This window comes from Erigeron canadensis, chromosome 8 (genome assembly GCF_010389155.1).
Source record: "Erigeron canadensis isolate Cc75 chromosome 8, C_canadensis_v1, whole genome shotgun sequence".
Taxonomy (NCBI): Eukaryota; Viridiplantae; Streptophyta; class Magnoliopsida; order Asterales; family Asteraceae; genus Erigeron; species Erigeron canadensis.
The window spans coordinates 49,401,106-49,411,406 of NC_057768.1; the positions used below are offsets into that span (position 1 = coordinate 49,401,106).

Here is a 10,301-nt window from a genome sequence, read left to right on the forward strand (position 1 = left end):
CATGTGAGGGTCAATTTTTTTTTAAAAATTTTTCCTACAAAAATGACTTTAATAAATATAACAAGAGACTTTTAAATTGTCCCCTTACAAAATAAATTCCGGCTCCGTCCCTGCCTAGAAGCATTTTTACTCACACAAAAATTAAATCCCAATACCTCTAAGTGTTACGTATCAATCTATATATTGATAATTGGTTATGTAATATTCTTTTTTACCTTTTTTGGTCTTAAAATGCTTGCCACTTTTTAAAAACACATTAATACCTTTTTTTGCTTTATACATTTGATAAATTAGCTATTGATTCTCAATACAAAAATTTTCTTCTATACAATGATTTTTCATTAATTAATGTTTTACTTATTACCTATGTCTTTATATATAAGTTTTTCATTGAGGAGAGTACTTGTGAGTTCATAGTGTAAATTGTGTTAAAAAAATATAATAATAATAACCAAAAAATTCAAATCAAATTATCTATTCAAATAAACTCAAAAAAAGCCCACTGAATATACCAGAATTTAAAATATAGACAACACATATAAAAAAAATTTCCAATACTTTTTGGTCCAATGATTTCTAGTTTACTTAAAATAACAAAACAAGTAAGAAAAACCGTTCATATAATCTTTGGTTGGAAGTTGGAACTACTGTATATAATCTTTGGTAAAAACGTTTGGGCTAAATTTGGTATGCATAGGCCCATTTAAGAACTTAGTCACAACAGATAAACAGCCCATATTAAGAGTTTCAGAAACACCAACACCCCCAAATTTGAAGCTGAACATAAAAATTAGGGTTTTGAAATCACCTCGCACCGATGAAGAAGAACAGAACCAGAACTTTATCATCACAATCTAAACTTAATATTTTCCAATCATCAGATTTCCACACCGCCGTCTCTAAAATCGCCGTCACGCAAATCTGCAAATCCGTTGGATACGCTGCCGCTCAAACCACCGCACTCCAAACCCTAACTAACATCGCCGTAAGCTACCTCCAATCAATTGCCAAATCTGCCGTCATCTCCGCCGTATCTACCGGCCGTACACAATGCAACCTGTATGACGTCATCCGTGGACTTGAAGACCTGCATTATGACGTCGGATTTACCGGTAACGGAAATATTAATAAACGGTTGTATCCACTTGCTGACTCATCGATGCTTCTGGATATTCGAAAGTTTGTTTATCGGAATCGAGAGATTCCGTTTGCTAAACCGTTGCCACGTGGATGTGACGTGGATTCGCAGTGTTTGTTTGGTGACAGCGAGAAAGTGTTGAAGCATGTTCCGAGATGGTTACCGGATTTTCCTGTAATTAGTGAAAAAGAAGAAAAAACGGTGGTGGCGGTGGTGGTGGCTGGTGGTAGTGACTTAGAAAATGAGGGTAAAAAAGCTGCGAGTGAGTTAGCGGCAAAAAGGGAAAGGATAAGTTTTAAGATTGTTAGAAGGAGTGGTAGTAAAACTAAAAATGAGATTAAACTTGAATTTGGAGTTTGTAAAGGTGGAAAAAGGATTTCATGCCATAATTATACTGATAATGATGATGAAAATTTCTTTAATCACTATGATGAACTAGCATCAGCAGCTGCTTGTTCAAATTCAACGATGATAATATTTTGAGGATTTATGCATTTTGAAGATTATTATGTAATGATGTTCAAACAACGAGTTTTCGATATATGTATATATAGATACTTATATAAATGAAATGATGACTAGCAAATGATTTGATCTCCAAGGATTTTTTGGGGTTTGTTATTTGGGTTAATTCGTTGAAAAATCACTTGTCTCAACTACCCTTTCTGGGTCTGAAAAAAAAAAGTTTTAATGTAGGAAAAAAACCCGACTAAAATATATATAAAGGGTCTGTACCGGATACACTAACTTTTTACCCGGTCAAGTGCCAAATAACCTTCCATGTCCTCATAAAATCATGTGCCAAAATATTCTTTTTATTATGTCTGCATATAACTACAATATATATATATATATATATATTATATATATATAACCCCACCTTTTCTTTATCAATTCTCTCTCTCGACCTCCAACTTTTTTTCTTTACAATCCAGATCTTGCTATGTTCAAAGAAATATTTAGATCTTCAAATACTTACACATAAATAATTACATATCTTAGAAAAAAGAAATTTGCAAAACGGTGATGAATTGGTGGCTGTGGGAAATAAACAACCACAAACGAAAAAGAATGGGTGGTTGCGGGATCGTTTCAGTGGCCCGATTCATACAAAGAAACAATTACACATTCCTCTGTATTTGTGTATTTCACATTAGTAGAACCCACATATTTAATCAAATAAAGAGACTTTGTGGCTGCGGGAAATAAACAAACACAAACGAAGAAGAATGGGTGGTTGCGGGATCGTTTGTATCTCGTTCGTTTTAGTGGCCGGATTTGAATTTGGTGGTGTCGTCATTAGCTGGTGCTGGTGGTGGTGGTGGTTTCCGGTCACCTGCCGCTCTCCTCGAATTGAGTTTTTATTTTGTGATTATGTAAGTTAGCATCAATAAAAAATTGGGAATATATAATATACTGCTAACAGTAGACAATTTATATACTGTAAAGACTTTTAAACCCATTTTTATCTAAGTCGGTTAACCTTCTATGGGTCCCACATTCAAATTATGACTTTTATAGTGGATATCGACTAGCCGACTACTACTTATTGAGAAATTTATTTCATAAACATCATATAAATATTATATATAAAATCATCAACACCATCATGTACTTCAGATAGTCAAATTCCAAAAGAAGTTAAGAACATAAATAAGTATCAGTGATCACCATCATGTACTTCATTTCAAAACCATAAAACCATAAGTACATAATATTCTTACAAAAGATTGATCACCGTATTGCAATACTAATCCCAAAAACAAAAAAATGCATCAAATAACAGCAATCACCATAATGTACTCCATTTATGACATGCTTCTACCATTATCTGATGGTCTCCAAAAACTGGACTAATCAGCAGCATCACTATCTCGTAAGTGACTATTAACAGGCCTATCACCGTCTCGTAATTCATCCATCTTAAGAAGAAAGGAGAAATTGCAATTAGAAACAATACATATGATTTAAGGTTTTGATATATGAAATGGGTATACCTTTTTCTGTTGACACCGGGTAGAGTTATGACCCTTTCCTTTACAATAGCCACATTTTTTCTTTTTCTTCTCATCCATAGACAATTCTATACTAGATTTTGCCTTGTGGCTACCTTCGGACGCCCTTTCGTCTTCACACGATTTATAGGATCAGACGCAAGTAAGCGTTGTGGCATGTCCATCTGGTTGGCAATTGGTATTGTAGAATTACTTCCAGAAATCATCTCAGCTTGACTGTTCTTTCTTCTATGTTGCTCTTCAAGAAAACCATCAAAGAATGCATCAAGCTTTTCAATTTGAGACGGGGAATCTCGACCATCTTCAATGACTTTGTTAAACTTTGCTCTAATAGACCATAAAGTCATGAAACTAACTTCATTACTAGCATCAGAGCTAACACTTTTCTTTTTCGTTCCAATACTTCCAACCTTGTAAGCTGCGTTCATAGTCCATCTTAGTGATATGTAGTGATCGGGAATGGAAGTTAACAACTTTTTCTTCATAATATAGAGAATATGTTTGCATAAATAACCAGATGTCTCAAATCTTGCACACGAACAAGAAGCATAAAACGGGGAACCAACCTTACATTCAACCGTTTTCCAACCTTCTTTATTACCTGCTAAGTAACCAACACGATATGTGACCAACTTGTCATCTTTGCATATTTTTTCATGACCACAATCAAAACTAGCCTTCCATTCTTTTTTGAAGATCTCATAGATATTTCGAGTATAACATTTGCTGCCATTACTTCAATCGGATGGTCACTATGCAATGTCGGTTGTGAGTCTACTGTTCTGAAATCTTCATCTTCTTCCGCCATTCTTCGCGAACTCATAGCCTTGTCATATTGCACTACAAAATCATTTAACATTGTTTTAGAGTTCACATAATCATAAAAAAAAATGAATGAATGCTTTCACTTCGCCCGCTAGTTGTCATTCCAGCAAAAAATGTGTCTTTGAGATATGCTTTAACCCAAAAACGACGTAACTTATACATCTTTCCCAACCAAGTATCATCATCTATGTTATATTTCTCCTTTAAAACTTCCCAGCCTGCTTCAATATCACTAATATTTTGGCTTTTTACCCACTTATTGTAGGTATCTTTAAAATCAAAAAGTCGAGAGCGTAATGGTTGAAGGTGCTCTATAACATGCTTTCTAATATGCCAAGCGCAAAATCGATGCCTTGAGTTGGGGAACACCTTTTGAATTGCTTTACCCATAGCCATATCTTGGTCGGTAATGATAGAAATAGGTGGACAATCATACATGCATTCTAGAAAATTTTTGAACAACCATGTAAATGTCACCTCGGTTTCATTTTCTAACAATGCTGCTCCAAACAAAATAGTTTGACCATGGTGGTTAACCCCAATAAACGGAGCAAATGGCAAGCCAAATGTATTCGTCTTGTAAGTTACATCAAAAACAACAACATCACCAAACTGGTTATAAGCGGATCTTGATCGGCCATCAACCCAAAACACACTTTTAAATGTCCCATCGGTGTTCAAATCTATTGCAAAATAAAAATCTTTATCCACCTTAGCTTTCTCTTGAAAATGCATAATAATTCCATGATACTCTTTGCCTAAGTTGAATTTCCTTTCTTCACCAACAATAGCAGAACACTGAATTCGTGTTAGTTTGTCCTCTAGATTACCCTTATATGCATTCACTATTTTCGTGATTGCACTAGGTCTGATGCCTTGTTGTGACATCAATTTTACAAGATCCTTACATTCTTTGGAACGATGAAAGACCTTGTGAGACCACTGTCTTGGTACCTGTGACAGATTATCCAAAGGATGATTGTGTTCATCCTCAAACTTGTCCACAACCCACTTTCCTTGCTCTGACAGAGTCACTTGTAACATCGCCTTACACCCTGTACGCCTAATACAACGTGGTTTCACATTGTCTGTTGTTTGCTTTCTACACTTGAAACCCTATTTGTTACACACAAATATGTGTCGGTATATTTCCGTTGTGCCCGAGTGCTTATTGTGGTAATGCTTTCGGATACCAAAACCTTTAGACAGACCATACTCGTTATAGAAATTATAAGCATCTTCTGCATCATTAAATTTTTTTCCGATTATACAGCCCTCAAAAGATTGATTGAAAACATCGTTTGGATCGGTTTCATTATCCTCATGTGAAAGATGTCCGTCTATGTCGACAAAATATTGTGTTTCATCATTTATCTCACCTAATTAAACCAGATATAATCAAATTTACCTAAAAATACAACAAGTGAAGCACAAAACAACTAAGAATAGAACATGACGTGGATAAGAAAAATACCCGTTTCAATGATTTCTTCCTCATCATGAACTTTATATCCATTTTTGTCGATGTCATCAATCAATGTAGGTTCACTGGTACTATTTATTGCATCTGATCAAAATCAAAATTTATCCTAGTTGTAACAATATTATTAAGTAGAAGTACATAATTTACAATTAAGAATATCCTTAGTTCAAGTATAAAAAAATTGTTATTTAGATCAAACCTGAATGTATGAGCTCTTCTCCAATGATTGGATCATCTATTCTTGAATTAATAGCATTCCAGCAATCCTCGCCAAAATCAATAAAAAAAACCATTCTTTTAACTACTTGAAATGATTATTTGTATTTGGAATCAGAGAGGAATGAAAGTCATATATGTTAGGGAGGAATATAAGAAGTTTTTTTTTATTTTGGCGGCTAATGATAAGTTACTTTGGCGCCTAATGATTTTAGCGGGCTTGAAAAGAAAATGGGCTTAAAAAAATGACTAAACAACATATATATATTTGCTGTTAACATTATTTATGTTATTCCCATATAATATATATTTTTTAGTTGTTTAGGTAAACGAGCAAGTGGGAATCGATGTGGATTAGTTTTTAATTGAAAATGACATGGATATGCCACACATGAAATAAACGATTAAAATAAAAGAAAATATGCTTGAAAACTAATTTGTAACCGGGAACTTGTTGGAAACCCCCTTATACATATTTTAGTCAGGTTTTCTTTCTACATTAAAATTTTTTTTTGTTCAGACCCTAGAAAAGATATTTAGGACAAGTTGAGTGACTTTTCAAGTAATTAATCCTTGTTATTTTGGCAGATTTGTTATGTTTAAATACGTTGAAAATGGTTTATTATATTATTCTTATTGATGTGGATCATTGGTTGGCTGTAAGCCTGTAACTATCATTGTTAAAGTTTTGGCTTTCACAAAGGTCTCGTGTTCAACTCATGTAAGCCACTGAATTTATCATTTTTTTTATTGGTTTTACAATACAGAATTAAAAGGTCATATCAGTTTGGAGTATATGAATATAGGATAAAGATAAAATATCTTAAGAAGAGAAGGTTTGTTTTTAATTTTAATCTTTTTATTTTTATTATTTTTTTCTTTTTTCATTATCTCTTTATTTAACTAATTTCGTAAAAAAAAATTTAAAATATATTTTTCCAAATGGCGTAGGCCGTAAGTTATAGACGAAGCCTCACCTATGTGAAACCCGTTAGGTAGATTACCCTATCATCGATTACCCCTTCACCCTCTATGACCTATTACTCTCACCAGTTACCCTTATGGGCGAAGCCCTCGTACCGTACCCTTATATGTATAGATCACCATCTCAAGTTAAATTTTATCTTTTTTTTCATATTTTTTTATGGATCGAGATAATTAAAAAAAGAATGAAAAGTGAAAAAAAGAAATTAAAAAAAAAAATCTAACTAAAAAAAATCTAAACCGAACATTCTCTTTCTTTTTTCCCAAAAGAACCTTTTTCTCCATCGAGTTAATTAAAAAAAAGTGAAAAAAAAACAATAAAAAAAAATCTAAACCGAACATTTCTCTCTTTTTTTTCTTTTTTTTTTTCCAAAAGAACCGTTTACTGCCTTGGAGAGTTGGAGTATATATATTTGTTGGCTGCATCACAATCACATATTGACATGTATAATATAAGTCCATGACCATCTTCTTAATAACTTTTGGAAAATGCTATAAAATCATGACACATGCAAAAAAAATAGGTGCATTAGTCAAAAAATTTTAAAATTGAGATTATTAGGCTATAATTTAGGAGCTCAAGATGTCATGTTTTTGTGTGTATATATTGGTGCTAAACAACTGAGGTGCAAGTTTAACGATGATGTGCGATTGATATGAGCGGACCTTTTATTCTTTTAACCATTTAGAGTTTAGCAAGTTGTACCTGGGTACCTGTACCAAATTCCTAAAGTCATAAAATGTAAGTTTGTTACAAACATACATGTCTAGAATTTGTGTCCAGCCATTTCTTACATGCATGTCTAGAATGCTTTTCCAGTTACTAATGACTACAAATTGAAACTTTGGACTGGTTTGAGTCCCCAATCAAATTAAATTAACTAGCTACAAGTCAACAGCCGGCCATACACCTATGTGTTGTGAAGTTTGGACAGAGATATTTTGAAATGTAATTTCTCGTTGAAGTAGTCTTATCAATTAATGTGCATTAGGTAGGGGGTGATACGTTGACTTTGCATTCTGTCCTTTTAAAGTTAAATCAAGCCAAAATTAAGTTTGAAAAATTCAAGAATATCCTTCGCAGGTTAGTATAGAGGGTTATGCAAAATTGCAAAAAATAAAAGGACATCGAATTTGAATTGGCTGTTGTTGCTACCTCTCTAATTCACATCACGTTAACTCTTTATTACACGCATAACTTAGAAGTACGAGTAATGATTTTTAGAAATATCTAGCTAGTTACCAATATACCATACACTGATGCATACACGATATAGCATTAATTTTAACTACACACAAATTTTAAAGTTTAATAAAAAAAAATGGCAAAATTATAGTTGAACTTTGATCAAAAAGTTAATTTTTTAAAAGTAAAAATAAGAAATTACACGATTCATAATAAAAATTTAACAATTGATATATAAATTTGAATACTCCAAAAACCATACATGTTGATGTTCGAATGAAAAGATTTGTCCTTATAGAATAAATTATTGTACATATTAGTTTAATGAAATGACCGGTTTAAATTAAATGATATATTTCTTACAACCCAATTTAAATGTTCATGATTTTATTTTGGAATTTGTTAATATATATAAATGTATTTTTTCAGTTAAATTAAAACTCGATCGATCTCTTTCAAAACAAAGGATAATAAAACTGAGATAAAAAAAATTTGATTCTAGAAGTTTATTTTGAAACTGTGGAAATATATACTAGTATGTTTAGGTCGTTCAATATGGTAGTCATCATATAGCTCGTCCTTATTATCATTGATGGATGGGAATCGGTTGTGATGTTATTTTTTTGGAAATGTGTGTGAGACTTTAATTCTTATTTGATAAAAATGTTTTTGAGTACGTATCAAAGAGAGAAAACTGATATAAAAGTGAGAACGAAATGTGTTACGATAAAAAGCGGCCTTAGTATGGTGTCGTGTTATCCTAAAGGCTAAAGTTTCTATGGATAGATTTGGGAAATTTCCAAAAATTTGCTGCGTCATGTGGATGGAAAATAGGTGTGAATACATGTCAAATCATCCACTTATAAACAGAGTAACAACACTAAGAAGAAAAAAAAGCAGAAAAAGGAAACTGCTTACTCACTCTCCGTGCACCTCCCTAGAACCACCACTCCAACTACCGCGCGTCCGTCTTCAATCACTGATCATCGATGCACATTATATATAATTTCAATATTCCGTATATTTTTTCATCCGTTAAACTTTTACACCCCGGCCCCTTAAGGTCGATCATTCTACTATAAATTACTAGCTAATTGCTATATATATACGATAATAAAATTAATGGAGATCACTATACTCTCAGCTCAAGGTCTTAAAAAGCCCACCATCTTTTCATCTCTCTTCTCTCAACATCTCAAACCTTACATCACCCTCACCACCACCCCTTCCTCCGCCGGTCATCGGAGCCACATGTACACCACCACGGTGGACCATGAAGGTGGAGTGAATCCCACTTGGGGTGATAAGTTTGATCTTTCTGATGCTATTAATTATGATGCTAGTTTTTTTAACCATAATAATAAATATTCATGCATATATCTTGAGATGTATACAAATAGGGCGATATTGGGTCCAAGATTTCTAGGGTGGTGTGGAATCCCCGCGAGTGATATTGTGGATGGGTTTTCGCCGGTGGGGACGGCAAGGCGAATGAGTTATAGGTTGAGGAAAAAAGATGGTTCAAGGGGTCATGGTGTTGTTAATGTGATGGTCAAGTTGGATGGTTCGATCTTCCAACGACAACAACAACAACAACGGAGGCCGGTGGATTTTGATCATGTGCAACGGTTGCCGGAGATGAGTTTTGGGCAGGTAGCCACTGGGATTCCGGTCAAAGTGCTGCCGGCGGTTGGTAATCTGCTAGGGAGTTCAAATAGTGTTAATCATGTTATGCGACAAATAAGCTAGCACATATATGTTTGAGATTAACTTTTTAAGTCCTTTAGTTTAAACTAAAAGTTCGTAAAGTATTAAAAGCTTTGTTTAGTTACAAATGCCTCTTAAAATTGCAGTTATAACTATCATGCCAAACACTTTTTTATAATAAAAATTAGCTAGAAATTGTCAAACACGTGGATTATATAACTTTATATACACTACAATAAAAATGTCTATTAGTTACGACTTTATTTAGTGACAATTAAAATTTGGTCACTAATAACCTTATTTAGTTACCATTAAAAAAAAGTTGTCACTAAATTTGGTTACTAAACGAAATTAGTGGCAAAAATAACATTTTTGTCCTCTAAACAAAATTAGTGACGAAAAGTGACCACTCAAAATTTGGTCACTAATTTATCATAATGACCAAATTTTCGCACTTTTCGTCGCTAAATTAGTTTAGTGACCAAATTTTGGTCATTATGATAAATTAGTGACCAAATTTTTGAGTGGTCACTTTTTGTCACTAAAAGTTCGTCACTAATTTTGTTTATTGACAAAAAAATGTCATTTTTGGCCACTAATTATGTTTAATGACCAAATATAGTGACCACTTTTTCTTTATGGTAACCAAATAAGGTTATTAGTGACCAAAATTTAGTTGTCGCTAAACAAAGTCGTCACTAATAGGCATTTTTCTTGTAGTGATATACAGTATATATATATATATGG

At 33.2% G+C, this 10,301-nt stretch overlaps 3 protein-coding genes across 3 annotated transcripts; 2 read left to right on the forward strand and 1 right to left on the reverse strand.

The window, feature by feature from the left end:
* Positions 1 to 734: 734 nt before the first annotated feature.
* LOC122579486 (transcription initiation factor TFIID subunit 8-like) lies at positions 735 to 1,710 on the forward strand. The gene has a single exon (XM_043751669.1). It carries the CDS (start codon positions 818 to 820, stop codon positions 1,619 to 1,621), a length of 804 nt encoding a protein of 267 aa, XP_043607604.1. The 5' UTR covers positions 735 to 817; the 3' UTR covers positions 1,622 to 1,710.
* Positions 1,711 to 3,757: 2,047 nt separating this feature from the next.
* On the reverse strand, positions 3,758 to 5,754 carry LOC122611040 (protein FAR1-RELATED SEQUENCE 5-like). Its single transcript, XM_043783992.1, has 5 exons — positions 5,661 to 5,754; positions 5,453 to 5,545; positions 5,172 to 5,357; positions 4,062 to 5,033; positions 3,758 to 3,993 (listed from the first exon to the last, which is right to left on the reverse strand). Exons 1-5 carry the CDS (start codon positions 5,752 to 5,754, stop codon positions 3,758 to 3,760), a joined length of 1,581 nt encoding a protein of 526 aa, XP_043639927.1.
* Positions 5,755 to 8,864: 3,110 nt separating this feature from the next.
* LOC122580377 (BON1-associated protein 2-like) lies at positions 8,865 to 9,740 on the forward strand. The gene has a single exon (XM_043752648.1). It carries the CDS (start codon positions 8,970 to 8,972, stop codon positions 9,594 to 9,596), a length of 627 nt encoding a protein of 208 aa, XP_043608583.1. The 5' UTR covers positions 8,865 to 8,969; the 3' UTR covers positions 9,597 to 9,740.
* Positions 9,741 to 10,301: the final 561 nt, after the last annotated feature.